This window comes from Danio rerio, chromosome 17, assembly GCF_052040795.2.
Source record: "Danio rerio strain M-AB ecotype USA chromosome 17, GRCz13ab, whole genome shotgun sequence".
Classification (NCBI taxonomy): Eukaryota; Metazoa; Chordata; class Actinopteri; order Cypriniformes; family Danionidae; genus Danio; species Danio rerio.
The window spans coordinates 13,612,501-13,636,515 of record NC_141037.1 but is presented as its reverse complement, the minus strand read 5'-3'; the positions used below and the strand labels follow the sequence as shown (position 1 = coordinate 13,636,515).

General features: G+C 36.0%; 1 protein-coding gene and 1 long non-coding RNA gene across 5 annotated transcripts in view; both read left to right on the top strand.

Annotated features, from left to right (window-relative positions):
• Positions 1-24,015, top strand: part of emilin1b (elastin microfibril interfacer 1b) — a 181,960-nt gene that overhangs the window by 116,738 nt on the left and 41,207 nt on the right. The window contains 1 exon segment of one of the 4 annotated variants that reach the window (NM_001045342.2): positions 6,408-6,960. The exons of 2 other annotated variants lie outside the window; for them this stretch is intronic. In NM_001045342.2, the coding sequence (NP_001038807.2) occupies positions 6,809-6,960 (152 nt within the window). In that variant the 5' untranslated portion in view covers positions 6,408-6,808. 4 annotated transcript variants of the gene reach the window in all.
• LOC147839939 (uncharacterized) overlaps positions 19,378-24,015 on the top strand; it is a 4,822-nt gene continuing 184 nt past the window's right edge. Inside the window, exons 1-4 of the long non-coding RNA XR_015513111.1 lie at positions 19,378-21,169; positions 21,287-21,459; positions 21,519-21,747; positions 21,865-24,015. The exon at positions 21,865-24,015 is cut by the window's right edge and continues 184 nt beyond it. This is a non-coding gene — a long non-coding RNA (uncharacterized LOC147839939). The remainder of the gene's footprint in view (positions 21,170-21,286; positions 21,460-21,518; positions 21,748-21,864) is intronic.

The window sequence follows — 24,015 nt, the reverse complement described above, 5'->3', positions numbered from 1 at the left end:
TTTTACCGGTTGAGTGCATCGTCTGGGTAATTAAAATGCACTTATTATTTTTTAGAGTTTTCAGTGTGAATGCACTTGTTACACTATTTCTACTACAAAATGGTGTCGAATAGTGCGTAAGTATGTGATTTGGGATGCACCTTAACTCTTTTTTTAACAAACCTAGCGGTAGCATATATAGTCTGAAAAGTAAGGGACCAAGAACTTAGCCTTGTGGTACCCCACAGTGTACTTTTGATTGGTATGATACCTCTTCATGTACATATTGTAAATACAAACTTATCTTAACAAAAAAACTATCTTAGATGTGATTAATTATTTGATAGCACTAATAAAAAAAACGTGTTCTTATAACTTTTTGATCATGACTTTCTATTGCCATCTAAAAGAAATTGTTCTGGCAACTTTAGTATATATGGTAGTTTTAAGTTGTACTTAAATGTGAATCCCCTAAAATATTGCTTAAGTAGAGTACTCAAATCAAGTATTTTACACAGCTTTACTATAGTAAAAGTGTTTTAGGAAGACAATTTACACAATGGCTCTATATTATGAAATCATTTGCCCACTTTTTGGGGTTTTACCAAAAGTTTTTTTGATCCAGCCGAAATCTGAATGGTACGATATGCATATGTACATTTAAGGAGGCAAAAATGTTGGTGGAGGTGCATTTTTTCCAATGAGCCTGAGTAGTAATCAAGCTCCCGGTGTTAAGCTCTTGCCTGAACATGCGAGAGTTTGCTGGAAGGGGGTAAATTAGGCCAGTTGGGGGTCTGTGTGGTGCCTGAGGTCGACTTAGGGCACCGTTACAGGTGGTTGTGGTGGAATGGAGAAAATTACTGAAATGCTTCACATGAATGACAGCAGAAAAGCTCTTGGCCTGTTGTTTGACACATACTGTACGCTTACAGACATTACAGTTCACTCCTCTGTGTGGGTGTATTGAGTTTCCTCATTTTTTAATGCAGTTTTCTGTTGTCCTCAAAACCACAAATGTTTGGTTTACATTCCTCTACTGAAGAACAGGAGAGCTGCTTTGCTATTTTCTGCCTCTCTCTTTTTTTCGCCCCAAAGCCGCCCCGCTTTTGGAAAGTGTAACAAATAGTTTTTCACAGCTGTAGGGCTTCAAAGGAGTGGAAAAGATAGATCTTTCAAAGATAAAGCAGTGAGAAACATTCTTTAAACATTCATCTGAGGTCTGTTTTAAAATAGAGGCCATTAACTTTTTATTTAAATAGCACACAGTTGGCTGACATTTACGGCAAATGAGAACTATTTTTGATTCGTCAGTGCAAATCCTCTAATCAGCATAAACATTACAGATAAGTTTTAAAAAAAGGGGGACGAAGTGAAAAAAAAGAATCGCCGTCTGACTTGAAGCCTAGAGTGAATCTCAGCTCTTAGTAAAATATCAACTATAAATTCATTAATTTTCCTTTGGCTTAGTCCCTTATTTGTCAAGGGTCGCCACAGAGGAATGAACCGCCAACTATTCCAGCATATGTTTAGCACAGCGGATGCCCTACCAGCCGCAAGCCAGTGCTGAGAAACACCCACACACTCTTGCATTCACACTTACACACCCAATTTAGTTCATCCAATTCACTTACAGCGCATGTCTTTGGACTGTGGAGGAAACCGGAGCACCTGTAGTAAACCCAACGACCGGGGGAACATGTAAATTCCAAACAGAAATGCCAACTGACCCAGCCGGGACTTAAACCAGCAACTTACTTGCTGTGAGATGACAGTGCTAACCACTGAGCCACTGTTCCACCAAATATTATCTAATTAAAAAAATATTTTATATTTATTGTTTTATATTAGTATTATTCCAGCTATTCCACATGATAATAATAAATATTTTTGTACATTTTCGTAATTGAGTGTATTAAAGTGAGTTTTCAGTGAGTTTTTTTTTTTCCTTTTTTTTCTTTTTTTTTGTAAAATTGATTATTCTCAGTAGCTTTGCTGATTGATGTAATTGATTATTTAACTTATTTTAATTAATACAGTTGAATAAATACTACTTTGATGTATAAATGTTTTGTTACAATATTGGGAGAGTTAAGGGGAAACTTTAAGTTTCATACAAACAATGTAGTTGTAACAATCATCTTAAAATAGTAATTAAAGTTTAATTAAACAGGGAAAAAATCCATGAAAATATTTGGAGAAAATTATAAAATAATAAAAAAAAACGAATGATTTTTAAATATAATATGTTTATATTTTATTGTCAAATATTATATTTAATTATATTATATTTAATTAATTATATCTATTTAATCATTCTCAAATAAATAAATGATCCAAATGTGCTTCAAATAAATACATAAACATCTGATTAAAATATACAAAAAAAAAAGATTTAAAAAAAAAAATTCCATTAAAAAAGCATCAAATTAAAATCTATTACATCAAATTAAAAAATAACTATAAAAATAAATTTACTAATTATTAAATACAGTACATAAAAAGTAATTGTAACTTTATTTTATATATATATATATATATATATATATATATATATATATATATATATATATATATATATATATATATATATATATAATTTATTAATTTTTGCTTTTTTTTTTTTTTTTTTTTTTAAACCAAAAACTATAGTCTAAAACCCCATTAAAATGTTTGGATGAGTGTCCTTTGCAGAGTTGCTCTTCATATTTGTGGTCCCCTATAGAGAAAGCCTGAAAACCCCTGATCTAACCAAACCTCAACAAAACTAAGAATTATGACAAGAACAACTGCGCAGAAAAGCCAAACTCTGAAGTGGCCTCTCAAAAGCACAAAAGCCTCTCTCTTCATGCACCTAAAGTATAACCACAACACAGATCAGATGTGGGACATCAGCCATACTATCGAGAGCCCATGTGGTTTCAATCAGCGCTGCTCTCCATTGTGTGTCACAGAGATTTCATAATCACCACTGACTTCGCATTTCGCACTCGCGGTCCCGTTGGATTTTTAAGCATAAATGGCTGCGATTCTGTCATCGGTGGACAGGAGGGAGGGTTTCCAGGGGAGAGAGAGAAATATGTTTATTGTTAAATATACTGTTTATTATTTATTGCATTATTATTTATATTTCTAAAAATTTTTATTATTAATTTATATCTGCTATGTACACACACACACACACACAATTGAAGTCTGAATTATTAGCCCTCCTGTTAAATTGTAATTATTTTCTATTTTTGTCCCTTAGTTCTGTTTAACAGTTCTGTTTTTTCAACACTTCTAAACATACTAGTTTTAATGATTAAACTCTAATAACTGATTTCTTTTATCTTTGCCATAATGACAGTAAATATTATTTTACTAGTTATTTTTGCTGAGTCCAGCTTTGTTTTGGTGGGAGTGTCAAGTGGTGAAAAATGCAAGGGTTTGCACGAAAAGGGGAGTTTTAGTACATGCACACACAAATTTTCACAGAGGCAAAACAAACACAAGGGAGATAGACAGTGACTATGTTAAATGGATAGTTATCAAATTATTTGCCAAATTATTAATTTGTGGACTTTAACTGCAGTTTGGCAATTTCACTTTTATTCAGGAACATTTCATGCATGCCCCCTGTGACCAACAAGATATTGGATGCGAGGAACTGCTGGAAGAGTGTTGTTTTAATGGAATGTTTGATACCGCATCTCATATGAGAGAGAAAAACAACTCAGTTTCTCTGTTACTTAAATGCCCTCGGTAGGTGCAGAGAATAGTATCAGAAAGCCGTGTGTGTATAGACTATCCTGTCACAAAATGCGACGAAAATCCTACACGATGGTAATAGTTAGATTGTGATGTTTACATTCAGAGAGCAGCATTTATAGTGGATCTTTCAGTCCATAATATTGTAGTGATATTAACGTATGTAAACTTAGTAACTTAGAAATCATTTTGGCCCCGTTTACACTGCCAGTTAAATGTGACCCAATTCCGATTTTTTGCTCATATGTGACACAGATCGGATCTGTTCTATGACTGTGTAAACACGAAAAAAACGCATACATTCGAATATTCAGAGATCGGTTTCAGGCCCCTTTCATATGTGGAAATAAATCAGATATAGATCGGATATGTGACAATGCGACTGTCATGTAAACAGGCAGATCAGATTTACTGAGGCATTCCGTTCTGTACATCATCAAGCTTGCGCAATGTGGTGCTTCTCCGCGGTTTAATGACGTAGGAGGAAGAGTGTATGGGGAGATGCCGACGCGGTAAACAACATCAGAGGAAACACAGAGGAGGCAAGTGGTCAGTCGCCACATTTTGCTCCCACCAGACATGGGATCCTTCTCGTACCCACACATTCCGCTGAATGGTGGAGGGCATCATAAAGCATTTAAACCATAAGAACAGGCTGCGATGACGGCCCTTTCCCACCTCCGCCTCAAAACCGTTTTAAAGTTTTTGTAATGTGTTGTAAACGTGTTGTAACTTTTGCTTTTTGTCGCTATTAATACACCCACTGCGGGCTACACATAGAACAACTTTATTCTCTCCAACACCAGTGCCCACACAGGCAAAGGCTACATCTTCCAACCACACACACACACACACACACACACACACACACATCAGGGCCATACCATTACATAAACTGCTTGGGGGTAAATCTGGGCTGAACCATTCACTGCTTATTCTACACTTCGCATATTTCGCAAAACTAAAAACAAGACAATTTCTTCCATTGTGGCTAGCAGGTAGCAATCGACCTGAGCTTGGCTGCCCTCCAGCGCCTCTGGCTCCGACTCTGCATCGGCGAGTGTTATCCGGGCCGAGTAGGGCCCGCAGCTCGCTCGCACATGCGTTTGTTATACGGCTGTAAAGCACTGGCCCTATTCCTGTAAACCATATCTGGCCTGAGTCTGTGTAAAGTCCGGGCCGCTTCTGGCAAGGACTCGGCTTGTTTAACTGATGACAACCGATTAAATTCTTATTCTATCTAGTAATTTGTCAGCTTCACGTTTAATGACAATTTGAGAAATTATCCACGGTACGACAGCAACAAAATAGGAAGAATATTTTGTGTGGATGGTTAGACGCAAACAAAACAATATTATTTATAAATGGATTATACATATCATCATGGCACAGATGCTAGAACCCGCCTTTATGCATGCGCGACATTGTAAATGGTATGGCAAGTGTAAACCCATGAATTGGATATGGGTCACAATTAAAACAACTTGTAAACAGACAGTCAAACTAATTAGATATAGGCAACAAATCGGAATTGGGCATCAAGACCTGACAGTGTAAACGGGACCTTTGACTAAGGTCTGTCTTTAAATACTGAAAGAGTACTGCTGACGACATGAACTAACTTTGCCTCTGAAGAAACATAAAGAACATAGATCGCTCACTTACCAAATCTGTAGGACAATCAACACCAACTGGAACTGTGTCTTTTTTAAAGAAGAGGAGTGGCAAATCTTGATTTCACCATTGCAAGATGCAAAAAGCTCTCGGAAAAATTGTTCTTTACAAACATATTTTTTATGCGTGTTAGCAGACCACTGTAATCCACACGCAAGTCCAGCTGCTCTCTCATATCGGGGAATTGAAAAAAAAATCTTCGTTGCAGCACATTTATAAACACAACATTGACGACCCATGTCTCCAAACAATTCTTCCTCTTGTTTCAATTACAGTTGGCAACACAACGTGGCGTTTCTCTGCCATCTGAACGCTGTAACAGGTAAAAACAGTTTTCGAAGCTATCATGCATGTTAATGAAGTTTCACCTAATTCACAATAAAGCGTGCTGATTGGTTTGAACCAAGTCTTTTTCATGAATTAATGCTGAAAACTCAAAGACGTCACGTTGTATTTGCAGGTACAGACAGCCAGTCTACAAGCTGGAATTTACACAAGGATCTAATCGCTGTGACGTTGCATCAATTTCTTTTCAAACCGGAAGAACAAATTTTCTTTAAATAATGCAAAAACAAACCAATTTTCACTTTTCAAAAAAAATTTTATATTTGTGTCCTTATAATGTTTTTGCAGCGTGGGACACATATTGACATATATGACTGTTAATCTCAAAAATGTGTTTTGAAGTTTTGTGACCCTTAAAGTGGTTTAACATTAAACAAATAAGTTATTTAAAAAAACAGCAAGAAGTGTGTTGATTCAACTCTTTAAATAAGTAGTTTGAACAAGCAGCAAATTGATTTTTGCACATAGCTAGCTTAGCTGCACCAAAAAAAAGAACATTATTATTTTATTTATTAATACCAAATTTGAAGTATATACTTTTGTTTGTTTAATGGATTGAGGGAGGGTTTTAGATGGGAGGGAATTAGAGAGAGAGAGAGAGAGAGAGAGAGAGAGAGAGAGAGAGAGAGAGAGAGAGAGAGAGAGAGAGAGAGAGATTGTGTGTATGCGTGTGTTTTTGGGGATTCAGGAGTGCGCACTGGCTCCCCTCACTCCAAACTCGCTGCATCTCCCTTCCAAGAAAACTCCTCCAGATTTCAGGAAGCCTCCGGATTGCTTTGATTGGATGTACCGACAAAATATTAAAAACCATTTCGGAAGAAGTATAGAGGGAGTGTAGCTTGTTTTTATCAGCGCGAAAGGAGGCAAAGCGCCGTTACGAGTCGACTCGAGAGATTTATCCGACACTTCTGGAAAAGCGGCGCTCTGCTTCTGCGTTATGGATCGATAGTACGAAACTTTCTGGGAGTGAGGAGAAAACTCCTGTAGAGCCCAAGAAACGCCGTCTGTGTGGAATAAAAAGAGAGTTGAGGGCTGATAAGTCGTTTTAGACGCCGTTTCAGTGATGGATGGAGCAGTTGTGTTGATATCGGTGCTGGTGCTGGGTTTGTGTGGAGGTGTCTGGAGCGCCTCGTATCCTCAGCAGTATAACCTGTACACGGGCACACAGACGCAGAATCAGCCCTTAAACGGGGCGAGGGCGGCGAGCAGACACAGGTAATGGCTCATTTAGTTCATTCACTCACTTTTAAGTGTATTTCTGGTCATATGATGAGGAAAAATTATAGCAAGGACATCTGTGTTGTGAAATATGGAACCACTGTTTACATAGAAGTACCGTAGTGTTGCTTTATCAAACACTTGGGTCCAATGTATTAACGGTTAATGGATGGATGAGCCATGGTGCTTGGATAGATTTGAATATGAACTTGGTCAATTGGTACTAAGTTTATATTTTAAATCTGTAAAGTTTCAGCTTCCTATGTTCCGGCACAGTATTGATGGATGGATAGATGATGGAGAGTGTATTGTACTTTTTATTTAGTACCAAAGTATTACTTAATGGTAGCATAATTCTGGTTCTATCAAGGTTCTGGTACAAATATAGAAAGATATACAGTACAGCTAGATGAGTGCCATAGTACAATTGTATTGCCTTATGTCATTGGCTCCACCAAAATATTCATACATATATTGATAGATGGATGAACATTCTTCTATTTCCTTTTGTAAAGTACCATAGTATTACCATATGACACCATAAATCTGGTTCTATCATAGCTCTGATGTATATATGGAGAGATATATGAGGTAAATAGATGAACAGATGTGCCAAATATCATAGTATTACCTTATGATTTCTTCATTGGTTCCACCATATTATTTATACATATATGGAAAGATATTATGCTATTTTTAAGTACAATAGTATTACCTTATTATACTATCATTTTCTTCCATGGATGGATAGAGACTGTTTTTGTAGAGTACCATAATATTACATTATGATAGCCTAATCATGGTTCTATCAAAGTTTTGATTCATAGAGATATATACAGTACATAGATGAGCAGATGTGCCATAGTACTATAGTATTACCTTATGATACCATCATTGGTTTCTACAAGGTATTCATACATATGTTGATAGATGGATGATACATGGTGCTATTTTTTGTTTTTCGTAAAGTACCATATATTACCCTATGACACCATAATTCTGGTTCTATCAAAGCTCTGATGTGTGTGTGTGTGTGTGTGTATATATATGTATATATATATATATATATATATATATATATATATATATATATATATATATATATATATATATATATATATATATATATATATTTTATATATATATATATATATATATATATATACAGAGAGAGAGAGAGAGAGATAAGGTAAATAGATGATAAGATGTGTCATATACCATAGTATTACCTTATGATAGCATCGTTGGTTCCACCTTAGTATTTATACCTGTATAGATAGATATAATGCTATTTTTAAGTACAAGAGCATTACCTTATTATACCATCATCCACCATGGATGGATGGAAGATTGATTCATACATGAACTTGGTAATTTGGTACTATATTTATGTTTTTAATCTGTATAGTATTAGCTTCCTTGTGATATCACATCTTTGTTCCATCACAGTATTGATAGATGGAGGGTAGTGTATGGTATATATATATATTTTTTTTGTAGAGTATCATAGTATTACTTAATGATAGCATATTTCCGGTTCTATCAAGGTTCTGGTACATATATAGAGAGATATATAGTATAGATATATAAGCAGATATGACATTATAGTACTATAATATTACCTTATGATACCATAATTGGTCCCAGTGTAGTATTTATACATGTATGAATGGATATGGTGCTCTTTTTAAGTACAAAATTATAACCTTATTATACTATCATTTTCTACGATGGATGGATGGATGGATGGATAGATAGATTGTTCAATAACAAGTAGTAGTAACAAATTAAGAGTATTACCTTATGATACTTGATCGATAGGGCAACAGAAAGATGATAAATATCTATTTTTAAGAATTACCCTATGATACTAGCACTTTGTTTCCACCGTGGAATAGGTATATATATATAAATAGACAGATTGCATTACACAGAGGGAGTGCCAGCTGACAGACAGACCGGCAAACAAACAGAGAGAATACTTTATAAGTCCCGTCAGGGAAGTTACAGATGTTATGCATTTTTTCTATAATCCATTTATTGAGGGGAAACATAACCTGGGGCTGCTTTAAAAAGCAAATGTGCTTTTAAATGTGTGGCACAGATGACTACATGAAAGCCAAAGCCTCTTTTAATCCAACAGTGAAACGACAGGAGGTGCATTGCTGTCCATCCGAACCGCTAATTATCACTTACTGAATGCAAGGTTGTGCTTAAGAAGAAGGTTTGTGGGACCCCAGATTTTCCAAAGCTTTTCACTGCTCTGGTAGTGATTATACTGAAAGTGCCTACCTGTACCTCTTCATCTGTCAATCAGTGGATTTATACAATGCAATGCTCGCTCTCACCAACACAAACCGCTCTGAAAGTGTTGTTTTGACTGTGAATTTGGGGTGTGAACAGGAGACTCTGTCCTTGCTCTGACGTACATACAGGGGCTTCCCTCTTCTTTTGACGCAGTGCATTCTTAGACACGCAAACCAGATGCTGATGGTCAGATCTGTCTAAATCCATCTAAACAATGAGACCAGATTAGTCAAACGAAAACAGTTTGTGCTTATGAATAGCTCTCAGATATAACGCAACCCCTTTGGTAGTAGTAATAGTAAAAGGTGACGTCTGCGACGTGAAAATGTTCAGTGCCAGCAGTATGAAGTATGTTGTTGAGAAATCTGAGTCAAGTTACTGGGGATTAGCAGCCGTTTGAACTTTTAGCTACAACAGATGTAAAAAGTATTCTTATTTTATTGAAAGTGAAAGAGTAGGAGGAAAGGAGGGGAAAGTGTGAGACTGAAATCAAGGGGAGAATTTGTGCTTTTTAATGTGGCCAGCTCATCTTTTCTCTTGTGGCTTTTTTCCTCCTCTAGTCTCCTAAATGAATGGACTGATAGCTTTTGACTCGTGTAGCACGCATCAAATGTGCATTTCCAGGGAAAACCGCGAGCCCTAATCAAATTTATCAAGGAATGTGTGCGCCTCAAATTTAGTGGAAATTTTATGCTAAAAGATTCTGAAAGATGAACTTTGCAAGAACTGGATATGCACAGCTGCCAAATATGCGAGCACCTCTTTTCTCTAAATTGTAGGCATTTGGGAAGGAAAGCTGCCAGGTTTTTGTGTGTCGGAATAAATCTCCTGATATGATTTTTTTGAGGCGTGTTTATCTACAAAATCCAGCACTTTAGGAGGATGCAGTGTTGGTTGGATGGTTATAATATTCAGAAAATATGATACTGATGTACTCCAAAAACTAGCTGAACTCCCTAGTTTTGGATTTGGTCTGGATATTGGATGAGTACGTCTTGACAGGTTTCCAGATGGCCTTCTAGTTATTTTTATAAATTTTAGATTGGTTTTAATCATCTTAATTTTTATCTAAGGTGAAAGAAAGGCATCAGTTTTTTTTGTGTACACATAAATAAATTATTTTATTGTATAAATATATATTTAATTATATAAAAAGTTTTTTATGAGTTTGTATATACATATAAGCTATGTTAAATGCAAGTAAAGTGTCTAATGATCTTGAACGTTCAATATTAGATATATACAGTGCTCAGCATGTAAGTATAACGCGCGCAAATCTATCTTTCACCAACTAAAGGAAGCTTTAACTTTAAGAGAGTACTTATTTAGGATTATCTTAAGATTTTTTCACAATACTGCATATTTTAGAAGACCATTTAAAAGTCACTTACAAAAGTAATTTAAAAGTCATCTTACAAAATTTGTCATGTTTTGAGTTCAAACTCAATAATTTTGATAGGAAGCTATACAATATTTTATTTGTGCATATACATTAGATTAGTCTAGTGAAGCCAAATCTGGAGCTTATCTTACAAAATAACTTACAATAACAGTTCAAAAACTAGTACATCCAAATTTATGTTATAGAAAAATATTATATACAAATTTAAAAAACAGGACAAAGAAAGAAAAGCAAAAAAAAAAATGGAAAAATGTAGTTGAAATTTTGTAGGTTGTAATTTTTTTTGCAATATTTAGCTTGAATTTAATTGTATTATCTTTCTATTTATAAATATGTTTGGTGAGTAAAATATTATTTTAAGAAATATATTGGTTTAATAAATCTGTTTTATCTAAATGCACCAAAATACATTGCCTATATACACTGAGGAATGGACAAAAATATTCATTTTCAAAATGTGGTGTACTCGGTTATGCTCAACACTATTTACTTTAGGTAAAAATGAAACAACAAACCGATTCTGACCTGTGCTTAAAATATTTGTAAGATAAAGTGGTCATATTAAATTAATTGTTATTATAAAATATTAAAAACTTTGGGTAAAACATATTGGTTTGAAGCACAGTAGCACAATATTAGAATTTAAATGTGACGATTAGTTAGTATTTCTGGGCTGAACTGTGATCCATAATTGAGTTTTATTTAAAATTGTCATCAAAATGATTCTTATTACAAATATGCCTGACAATATTTAACTATTGTTACACTGGATAACATTTTATTGGGTGTCCTCTTTAAATCATGATGAAATGTCATTGTTGTCCTCTTATAAAAAATAGAATTAAACAGGATGCATTCTAATGTACAGGAAAGTATGTAAAGCTGCATTTCAATTTGATTTAATAAAAGTGAAATGCAGCTTTACATATGTCATTGCCACTGTCGCTGGCTTGCTTGGTTTGGGATTTGTGGAGCTGCACATTGATGGATTTGCTCTTCAGTGTTTGGACTTTCAGCAGTAACAATTATATTACACTGAACTGAACTAAACTGAACTTCCACAATGAAAACTGGACTGACACTGTTTCAATTTACTAGAACTTGTATGTTAAGCTGATTTTACAATGTAGATTGTGTCAAAGCGCTAGAGGCATAAAGATGAATTGAATTAATACTTGAAAATCATTTCCTTGTTTTTCTTTGTGGATACTTTCCCCAACTAAAAGATGCTTTAACTTAAAAAGGATACTTACTTAGGATTATCTTGTTTTTATTCACTATACTGCATATTTCAGAAGACTATTTAAGCATCCGATCTTACCAAATTTGTCATGTTTTGAGATTAAACTCGCTTAAATCCAGCAAAATCCTGCTTCAGACCTGAACTTTGCATTGTATTTCAGATGCAATAGCAGATGTTAATCAGCTTTGAGTATAATCCTATTTTTTAACTCATGTTATGCATCTTAACAGTCGCCTCACAGCAAGAAGGCTGCTGGTTCGAGTTCAGGCTGGGCCAGTTGGCATTTCTGTGTGGAGCTTGCATGTTCTCCCCGTGTTCGTGTGGGTTTCCTCCGGGTGCTCCGGTTTCCCCACACAGTCCAAAGACATGCGCTATAAGTGAATTGAGTTAACACAATTGCCGTAGTGTATAAGTGTGTGAATGTGAGAGTGTATAAGTTCTTCCCAGTACTGGGTTGCGACTGAAAGGGCATCCGCTGCGTAAAACATATGCTGGAATTGTTGATGGTTCATTCCACTGTGGTGACCCCTGATAAACAAGGGACTAAGCCAAAGGAAAATGAATGAATGAATGCATCCTAACATTTAAAGCAACACTATGCAAATTTCTCTTGCAACTCTCCCTTGTGTTTAAGCACAATTGAGTCACATGTATTTGTTGATTAACCTGACAGAAGTGGCATAAGCTGACACCTTGTTTAGATACTACAGTATGTCCAACTAGCCTGTTACATTATTATGTGTTTAGCAAACATCATTACATGGCAGTCAGTGGTTTCTTTCAGCTCGAGCTATCGAGTGTGATACATTCGTTACAAATCTGTGTTTAGTATCCAATCAGTCTCTTGCTTTTTCCTAACTTCCTCAGGGAAGCCCTCCTCTTAAGTTTCTTTGGTGGGTCCGCCATGATGTTCATGTTGGTTTGATGTTAGATAATTTTGTCTCAGTTAGCTTTTGGTTAACTTCACCTAGGCTAGGAAAACAACATGTTTTCACACAATAGTTCACAGAAAATGTAAAATTCCCTGTTAATTCACTCACCTACAGTTTATCTAAGACAGGGGTGTCCAAACTCGGTTCTGGAGGGCCGGTGTCCTGCATAGTTTAGCTCCAACTTCCTTCAACACACCTGCCTGGAAAATGTTAGTATACCTAGAAAGAGTTTGATTAGCTGGGTCAGGTGTGTTTGATTGGGGTTGGAACTAAAATATGCAGGACACCGGCCCTACCAGGGCCGAGTTAGGACACCCCTGATCTAAGATGTACATGCCTTAAATTTTTTCAGCTTTGATCCAAATTGCCATTTTGATGACTGTCGCTTTAAATTCAAATGAGATTGTGCTCTTTTTAAAACAGGGTGGAGCTACAAATGTCTGTGTGTCAGCATAGTGGCAGATTTAAAAACAAGACCAAGGTCCTATGCTAATGAGGGAGAGATCAATACTAACATGTACAATGGGAGAATGCCAATCCAAGTGTTTCTGCAGACTGTTTTTATGAAATGAGATTTAGAAAAATAAAATTAATACATTTTTACCGTTAGAAGTTGGTTACATCTAGAGACTGTAGCCACACAACTGTGTTTAAACCCTTATAAAAGTGATTTTTGCATTATAAATCCCTTTTAGAGAAGCTTTTTAGCTGAATCCAGGGCTTTTAGTGATTTATAATTGCCCTTAATGGTGATAGTTTTTTTTTTAATTTATTAAAAATGAACACTTATAAATGAGTTCAAATCAATAGATGTGGCTCCTGATGACCTAGATGTCCTGAAGATCTAAAAGTTATTTTATCACTGATATATTTTTATAGACATTCTTTTAAAGTTAAAAATGTACATGGTCCAGCATTAAGAAGCACATGCTTGAATTCCTCACATTTACCTTTTAAGCCTGAAAGTGATGTGGACATTGTTGTGTGCCTTAACTTTTAACAGAGCGAGCGCTGTCACACCGGTTTTAGACTAAAATTTGTAAATTTTATGGTTGTTAATTTGCACAAAAGCAAATTTTTGGGAAGCCTAAAAATAAAAACTTTTCAAAACTATACTATATAGTCTCTCACATAGTCTCTCATCGCCAACTACTGGCCTGGCATTTATAAAACGTTTTTGTTGTTGTCTATATCTGTATCTTGTTGTCTGTATCTGTATAAATGGGAATTGTTCTTCCTTCTGTAAGTGAAACTTTACAAAAACACAAAGGAAAAGCTTTTTTGGTTTTTTGTACATTGTTGTGGGGCCACACGGTGGCTCAGTGGTTAGCTATGTCGCCTCACAGCAAGGATTCCTCCAGGTGCTCTGGTTTCCCCCACAAGATGGTGTCCTATTGGTGAATTGAATAAACTAATATTGGCCGTTGTGTATGAGTGTCCCAGTACTGGGTTGCAGCTGGAAGGGCATCCGTTCTGCAAAACATATGCTGTATGGCAACCCCTGGTAAATAAAAGGAACTAAGCCAAAGGAAAATGAATGAGTACATTGATTGTTGTCATGCAAATGCACCCTTACTCTGACACATTTGAGCTTTAGTGAACCCTTCTTATATAAAACATCTTTTTTTAACCTCTTAACAGGCAATGTAACTGTCTGGGACACAACTTAAAGGGATGGGATCTATACAAGCATTTCCCTTGTAAGAAATAATATCTGTGTGTGTCTCATGAGCATAGACAGATGCCAATGAAAATGGTTTGGGTTATGCTGTGGTGTCACAACATTTTAGTAATGAGCTCAACTGATTTGCACATACAGCCATTAAATTGAGCCCTGTTCTGCCAAACCAGAAGTTAATCCTGAATGTTGTGTCCACTGCTATTCGGATAATCAAGCTGGACATGCTTTGATGAATGCCCTGAAAACTGGACGCTCATATTCATGTTTGTCGTGTTTCATAAATTTCCTAAGAGCGCTTATGCTGACAGACAAACAGACTGTGCTGGCATGCAGCTCTCCAGAGGGCGACTATAAATTTGAATGGTGTCAGAATAATAAAAAATGACATGGTCTTGGACTAGCTCCGTTATATTTGACTTATTAGGAGTAGTTTAGCTCTACTGAGGGTATAAGGTCTAGTGAATGGTAATTCCTCAATAGCAGGGCGGCACGCAATCTGTGCCTGCTGAACTTAGCGGAAAATGCCTCAGATTTCTGCAAAATTAGACCAGCGATCATTCATACATTTCTACACCCACTGCACCCACTGCATGCAGTTATAATGAAAGCACCTAAATCAACTCTTTCCTCTAAAGTGTAGGCATTTGGTAAATCCTGTGCCAGTTTTTTGCAGGGTAAAATAAGTTTCCTTATACAAGATTTTTTTTTGTAATGTGAAAATGTGAATCACATGATATTGATATAAAAGCAACAATACAAACAGTTAAGCACATTTCATCCCCCAAACTTTGTCAGTTTATCTTATTTTGCTTTTTAGAATTGCATTTATATTGAGATTAGATTTTGGGGAAGGAAATGGGCTTTGCCGTGAGTTTATTTATAATTTGATTATATTATTTTATTTAACTTTTGCATTTGATTGCATTGAAATGCACTCAAACAATATTGTGTTTTGCTCCTTCAAACCACTTATTTAAAATGAGCTGAACAAGTTCTTGAGATTTCATTGGGACAACTTAATTTTTTATGTTCAATCCACATGAATTTGTCAAAAGTGTTAAGTTAACTTAAAAATTTTGTGTTGTGACAACATAAATGAATTGTGTGAAACCCTGCATTTTTTATAGTGTGGGTGTTTGAAAGTAGGAAACTCCATAATGTAAAAGGTCTTAATATAGGCTTTATTTTCCTTCTTTTTGCATTGCATTGTCCTGCATTAATGATAATTTGGTAGGTGTTGATGTGCTTAACTTTAATTTATTAGTAGTCTTATAATTATGCCTGTTATTTATTATTTAAAAATGTATTATAATTTTATAGTTTTATTTTTTGTGATCCTGGACCACAAACCCAGTCAAAGTGTTCATTTTTTGTAATTTAGTTTTATATATGGCATAAAAGCTGAAAAAAAAAAATCATTTTTAGAATATTTGGCAATGTTTGGTCGCAGTAATAATTATAATTTAAAAATCTTGCATCTGAGGGTTAAAAAAAGTCTAAATACCAAGAAAATCACCTTTACAGTTGTCTAAATGAAGTGCTTAGCAATGCACATTACTAGTTTTGTAATATTTGCTGTAGGAAATTTACACAGTCCAATAATTTTTGACGTTAAAAAAAAATAAAAAATCTGGGACAAAAAGAGAGGGGACAAAAAAAGGTGGGATAAAAGTAACAAAGGGATTTTGTCGAAAGCCTGACAACATTTGCTTTTCAGGCTATAACAGCATATTCAGCATACAACCCTTGACAGAGCTGCCTGATATCACCTGACTTCGGGACTGTGTCCCTCAGTTAGCTCTCAAAGTTTTTGAGTGCAAAAAGTAAATGAATATAGTTTTTCTTTTTTCAGTTGTGTTTTTTCTTTTTTATGCGTCACAGTAATGATCAATCTACAGGTTATTTAGCGCAATAACACACCCTTTAGTTTGCAATGAGTTTTTAAGTTTAAAAGTAAATCAGGTTTAAATGGCTGGAGTTTCTGTGGGTCGAAAGTAACACTGTTATTTAAATCCCACTGCTAATAGCCAAACCTTGGATTCAGGTGTTTTGTAAAATGAATGCATATTGCCAATAATAATAATAATAATAATAATAATAATAATAATAATAATAATAATAATAAAATATTCAAAAAAAATATATTTTTTTTTTACATTTTGCGTTGTTGGATTGCTTTTAAAACATTTGATGAAAGTAAAAGTTTAAATTAAAATGCTCTTTAATATTTGTTTTGCAAAAATAAAGGACAAAATATGCTTTTTATTTTGCAGTTAACAATAATAACAAATATTGTTGTGTCCCACCTGTGTGTTACTTTCATCCTTCCTGACAGTGCAATTTATGTTTAAAGTGAAATTATTTTGAAGTTATTCTACATTTGTTCAATATACCACCTGATATCAATAGACCACACTTATGAGTTAGTAACCACAGCAAAAATATAGTTCTTTTAAAAATAGGTTTAAAAAGAGGTTTTTATGAAAAATCAGGGTGTCCGCGGAGTCTTAAAAATTATTAAAAGTTGATAAATCAATTTATAGAAATTTAGGGCCCTTAAAAAGTATTTAAGTCTTAAATGCTATTTTGCAAGATGTTAAATTTTATATCATTTTTGATTATGCAATGAATGGTATGCTAAAGTTTGCCTGAATTAAATCTGCGAATATCCTGCTAGATGTGACATCATGCTGCTTTGTTTACTTTAGTTACCAAGGCAACACCATTACTTCTGCAGTTCTATAGGCACAAACCTGCTAAATTAGCTAGAATTAATAGAATTTAGTTGTTTTAATTTTGGATTAATTTCTTACATTAATATTTAGTAAATATACTGTAAGCTAAAATTTTGCCTGTGTTTCCGGTTTAAACGTGGTTATAAGGTTTTAAAATATATGAAAATAGTTTAAGAAATGTCTTAAAAGGTATTGAATTTCACTCTCATTTCTGTATTGACTCTGAAAGTAGTACTTTCGTCTCCACTCTCCCCTATTTTTGGTAAAAATATACCTGTGCAACATAAAACTACATTTGTGATCCAGTGTCCCATATTATTTTATTAAATTGCATTACCTTATACTGATGAAGATTTTAGGAAGGAAGTTTGCTTATAATAAATTGGTCGTAAAATGTGCTTCTTTTCCTTCATGCAAAACATTATTTCCATGGACATTTCTTGTGAGATTCAGCCAAAATAACATGCATAAACTCAGTCAGTTCCATAATTCACTCCCATTATATTATATATGATATTTGAGCATGCAGTCTAGATCAGACAGTCTGTGTGTGTCTAAAGATAGTACTGTGGTCCATCAGATCCATGTTTGCACTTATCAGTTTGTTTTCCTGGCACCTCTGTAAAAGGACAGCGTTCAAAGCTCTCTTGGTATCACTATGCCCATAGGGCTGATTAGATACTGACAAAAGAGCCCTCTTAAATGGATAATGAGAAAGAGGCTTTCGTTTGATCTATTTTGGCAATTTGCGGCGTATGGGGGCTGTAAATGAAAGACTGTTTATTAGCTATTTTATGACATCAATTAAACATTTAGGCTTTAAAAGATCTCATTCAACTTTGCCACCCAATGCTTTCTTGTCTTGTTAGCCATCTGCCTTTGTTCTTAGACAAAATGCAGTTCCATCAAATACAATATTAAAGTGCCTATGAAAATAAAATTTACAACGTTTATTTTGCAAGTGCACATAGTTATTCTTAAAGTGAACAATTAATCTGTGCAAGTTAAGGTTGTTTTGGTAATCAACAATCAAAGACTGACCATTTGTTTCCACGTTTGGAGTGGCGATCCTTCTCTGTTTACATCAGTTTGATGCTTAACCACAATGTTCTTAGCCACGCCCCTCTTATCATTAGTTTGCTTTGAGGGAATAATGCACAAAAAGAAAGCCACACCCCCTACTCAGTATTCCGTTTCAATAGGTAATTCATCAACATACTAGAAATAAAAGTCTCAGCAACTTCCAGTTCAAACATACTTTAAGTAATGATTTATTGGCATTAACGATGCCATGAAGATTGTTTAAACCTGTAAGACCCAAATATAGAAAGAAATTAGCTAATTTCTTTAGGAAAAAGTTGTAATATTGCAACAGTGGGACTAGTTGGGAGCAGAATTTCTGTATACTTTTTCTGAACAGGTATACAGAGCATTTAAGCATTCATTTGCTGGGTTAACCACTTACTTAGCCCCATAGCGGTATATATCAGTAATAATCGCACAACAATCATATTTCTTATGAATAAGAATTTATTAATAAAAATATTTGGAAAAAATGTTTGGTCACATTCAGTGTGGACGGTGTTTACTTGCAGTGATAGTCCCTAAGACAGTTCTTTTCATCCGAAAAGCACAGGTGACACAGGTGAAGTAGTTGTCTGCGTAAATCTTGTTTTGACCCTCTAGAAGTGTGGAGGTGAGCTTCATCACAATATCACCCGACAGCCCAAGTTCAGATTTGGCTTGGGGTATTCCATTTACACTCCCTTGGTACACATCAAAATCACAGAGCATTCCAGAGATTTAAGTTCTCACCGACAGTTTAAAGCTTTTAGTTGTGCTCTTCAGTTACCACCTACAAGCATCTCTCCATAAATGTATTTAGCCACAGTTTGAGTTTCCAGAATTTGTCCTTTTTTTCATCTCTGACACAATCAAGTTGTTTATGACGTGTAATGAAGTCAACAGAGATGTTGTGGCACATCACATCAGAAACGGGGATGTTCCGTGTTAATAAATGTTGGACGCTATATATTAGGGCTGCACGATATTGAAAAAATCTGACATTGCTATATTTAGTTTTTCTGCGATTTCTATATTGCGATATGAATATCATTTCATCTGATGATTTGAATAGCTCTATTTGGAAATATTTCGTTCATTTACATCGACTGGGCTGATTAACTGTTTAATACATAATAAATTACAAGCATAAATATATATGACAGAGCAAAAATAAAAGTTAGCGAGGCAGTGGCGCAGTAGGTAGTGCTGTCCCCTCACAGCAAGAAGGTTGCTGGGTCGCTGGTTCAAACCTTGGCTCACTTGGCGTTTCTGTGTGGAGTTTGCATGTTCTCCCTGCCTTCGCGTGGGTTTCCTCTGGGTGCTCCTGTTTCCCCCACAGTCCAAAGACATGTGGTGCAGGTGAATTGGGTAGGCTTAATTGTCCGTAGTGTGTGTGTGTGTGTGTGTGTGTGTGTGTGTGTGTGTGGATGTTTCCCAGAGATGGGTTGCGGCTGGAAGGGCATCCACTGTGTAAAAACTTGCTGGATAAGTTGGCGGTTCATTCCGCTGTGGCGACCCCGGATTAATAAAGGGACTAAGCCGACAAGAAATGAATGAAAAATAAAAGTTAATGGTTTTCTGGGGAGTCCAACAGTGTTCAAATAAAGCAAATTAAATGTAAAGTAGCTCTCTATTTATTGTATAAATAATGCTATGCAATGATATAAAATAATATTTAATCTTTTGACCTTTAGTAAATAATCTAATTTTGCAATGTGACTATAGCAGATACACACTTTGCGATATCGCTTGTCAAATGATATATTGTTCAGCCCTACTATAGATCATTAATATGTTCTTCACACTAATAAATAAATACATTTTTAAGAACTTTCAGGAACCAAAAATAATAGCATCTCTTTAAAAACCTGCTTTTGGAAGCTTTATTTCTTTGCCATCTGTAAAGCCATTCAAATCTCAAAATATATCCTCAATTATGCCTTTTAATTCTGTCAGGTTACATTTGATGCTGTTTCGTCTTAAGTATTTTTTAGCTGTTACTTTGTGCCTTTTGTCCCCGTATGTCAAGAGGGTTTAAGCAAAGCCGCCTGTGAAAAGAAAGTTCCTGGCCCTTGACCCAGGCTTTTCTGAAGATGTGGCAGTGGTTGTGAAGCCTGTGGCGGTGCCTGTCAGTCTCGACCTCATTCAGACCTCACGCAGACAGACTGACCTGGCTTATTTACACCAAAAGAGAAACTTCCTGCAGTGCTGTTCAGATCTAGGCTTAGGCTGGTATAAGATTCTGATGGTATGATAACCTTGGGTAAAAATATCATAGTTTCACAGTATTGTGATTACTGCTCTAAAATATGTTTTACATAAATGTCTGAGTAAAAAACATCAACTTTTTTCCCAATTGAAGACAGCCTATTTAACATTTAAAGTATTTTGGCACAGTAAACATGTCAAATAAATCATTGACTTCTGTTGTCTTTGGGTATCTTTCTTTTTAGTGAATATAAAGTAAAGCCCACTGCACTGTTCAGGTCTATAACATGCTAGGATGTTGGTTTATAAGCTATTTGTTTTTAAAATGTTTCCTGAATTGTGGGCTGACCAGTAGCTTTTGCAACCCAGGCTCATTTTGAAAATGTACCTCTATATCAGTTTCTGGAGAGCGCCAAATATGTCCCAAGAGGTAAGTTTTTTTTTTTTTGCAGTTTTGTTTTCGTTAATCCAAAATAGGCCACTGTGTATGCTTTCTGAGATCTCAAATTTCTCTTGCAAGTGCCATTTGTGCCTGCTTTTCTTGCATAAATCCACCAGAGGCCTCGATCGAAAATACTTACTGACCAATCGTCCGAGCCCCCCATACATCCCCTTCCTTAAACCTAACTGATAGTGTTTTCAAAAGGACCGATTGACCAGCGCCCACCCACTTCCCTAAACTCAACCTATAGTGTTTTCAAAAGCACTAATTGAACCACACACACCCACTTACCAAAACCCAACCGATAGTGTTTTCAAAAGGACCGATTGACCAGCGCCCACCCACTTCCCTAAACTCAACCGATAGTGTTTTCAAAAGCACTAATTGAACCGCACACACCCACTTACCAAAACCCAACCGATAGTGTTTTCAAAAGCACCAATTGACCAGCGCCCACCCACTTCCCTAAACCCAACCGATAGTTTTTTCAAAAGCACCGATTGACAAGCGCCCTCCCACTTCCCTAAACCCAACCGATAGTTTTTTCAAAAGCACCGATTGACCAGCGCCCTCCCACTTCCCTAAACCCAACCTACAGTGTTTTCAAAAGCAGATTGACCAGCGCCCATCCACTTCTCTAAACCCAACCTACAGTGTTTTCAAAAGCACCGATTGACCAGCGCCCACCCACTTCTCTAAACCCAACCTACAGTGTTTTCAAAAGCACCAATTGACCAGCACCCACCCATTTTCTTTAAACCAACCTACAGTGTTTTCAAAAGCACAGATTGACCCGTGCCCACCCACTTCCTTAAACCCAGCCGATAGTGTTTTCAAAGCACCAATTGAACTGCGCCCTTCCCATTTCCCTAAACCCATCCAATAGTGTTTTCAAAGCACCGATTGACCTTCGCCCTCCCACTTCCCTAAACCCATCCAATAGTGTTTTCAAAGCACCGATTGACCTGCGCCCTCCCACTTCCCTAAACCCATCCGATAGTGTTTTCAAAAGCACTGATTGATCCGCCCAACCATTCCCTAAACCGAACCTATAGTGTTGAGAAAAGTAAAACCCTTGCAATGGCCTGAATTTTCTACTACGTTTTTATACTTGTTTATAATATTTTTTTGGCTTTGTTTTTGTTTCACCCACTTTCTGGAACCGTTCTTCGCCCGATTCAAACCTTGTGGTCATGGTCAACTCCGCTTCATGTCACAAGTCCGCCAGAGCAGCGAACCACTGTACAAACTGGTAACTGCTGAAAAGCCTTTCATATGGAGGTAAACGGTCAGCTAGTAAGCACAAAAAAGAACGTCATCATACCCTCCTGTAGTGTATGTTTTAAAGATGAAATGCAGCCATACGTACTTCTGGCTACATAATTTGCGATCTCCACAAATGTATATGGGGCTACGTTTTCAGAATTAGCCTAAGTTGTGCTCTTGATGTGGAGGGTTCATTTCTGCTGGAGATACTGTCGCCCTAAAAAACTAAAAGTAATTGTAAAAAAAACCCAAAATGGTAAAACAAAAAATTTGAGCAGTTTTAAAACCCTGACTTTTCCAAACCACGGTAAACCTTGAAACCGGTTATCATTCCATGCCTAATGAAGACACACACACACCTCTGATATGTGAAGAGCTTCCTGTGAACAAGTTTGTGTTTGACAAGGGAGGCAGTTAGTGATTATTAATGGATGCTCGGACATGCCAAAATGTCTGTCTAGAATGATTGCTTCTGGAAGTCAAGCTCGAATGGGATTGTATCACATCCTCCAGTTTGGCTTCTTGTGAGTGGTTGGATTTGAAGCAACCATTCCAGTTCAGTTCCCTTCAGAAATGAAAACTCTTTTATGAGAAGTTATAGGAAGTAGAGTTAGCATTCCATTAAGGGGATAGTGCACTCGCTAATAAATCATGAGCCATCGTTTACTCATCCTGACCTTACTTGTTACTGATTACTTGTTCCAAAACTATTTGAGTTTCTTTCTTCTGTTGAACACAAAGGAAGATATACTGACAAATACTGGAAGAAAAACAGCCATGGGACGCTTCTGAAATCACCTACTAAAGTATGTGCTACATTTTAATTTTAATTTACTACATTACCCTAAGAAAAATGTGTTATATAAAGCATATAATGTCAATATCACTTTACTCTGATTCATAAATTCTGTCGCAGTGCATGATGGGATAGCATAGTGTCCATCGAATGTGTACTTCGGAATCTCACTGGAAGTAGTAGGTCATCCGGGTACTTCTCGCATACTGTTTTTCGAATATGTATTTATCTGTCTATCTGTGTATCTATCTATCAATTTGTCTACCTGAACCTTAGTCCTGTTTTTGAATCTGCCACTATGCTGATGCAGATGATTTTTTAGCTCCACCGTCTTTTGAAAGTTTTAAATCATTTAAATTTAAAATGACAGTCATCAAAACAGGTGCAGTAAAACCTGTTTTAGTCTACAGTTTGTTGTCTAAACTAACCCCAAATTACTAATATATCTTATAGATTTACATGTCCAGGGAACATATTAAATCCTAAAAGGCCATGAATATCTTTGAGTAGGCTTCTCTCTTGGCCCTTTGTAAAGCCCATCTGTGGTACGTCTGTTCGTAAGGCATGTTTCTTCTCCTTTTTCTTTAGTTCAGATCCAAGCTGAGATGCCGCAGATGTGCTGCTGCGGTCAAACCCCTGCAGAAAGTGCTTTCCTGTAACGGCAGCGAGTTACAGTATAACCACAGGGAAACATTTCTCCCGTGAGCCTGTCCTTCCAGCATCGAACATGTGACTCATTCGGTAAAAAGAATGACCTGTAGTTTGCTAGTGCACTACTTATAAGGGTAATTACAACAGGATGACATATCTAGAAATCAGTATGAGATCTGAGAACCTAAATTGGATGTGAACACCAAGAATATGTAAATATTGTGCCGAGCAGATAAGAGTGAGGTTAATAGGACATCTGTTGGTGCTGGTGTTGGATGTTGTGGAGGCTGAGGTCTCATTGCTTATTCTGGCATCGTGTGCGAA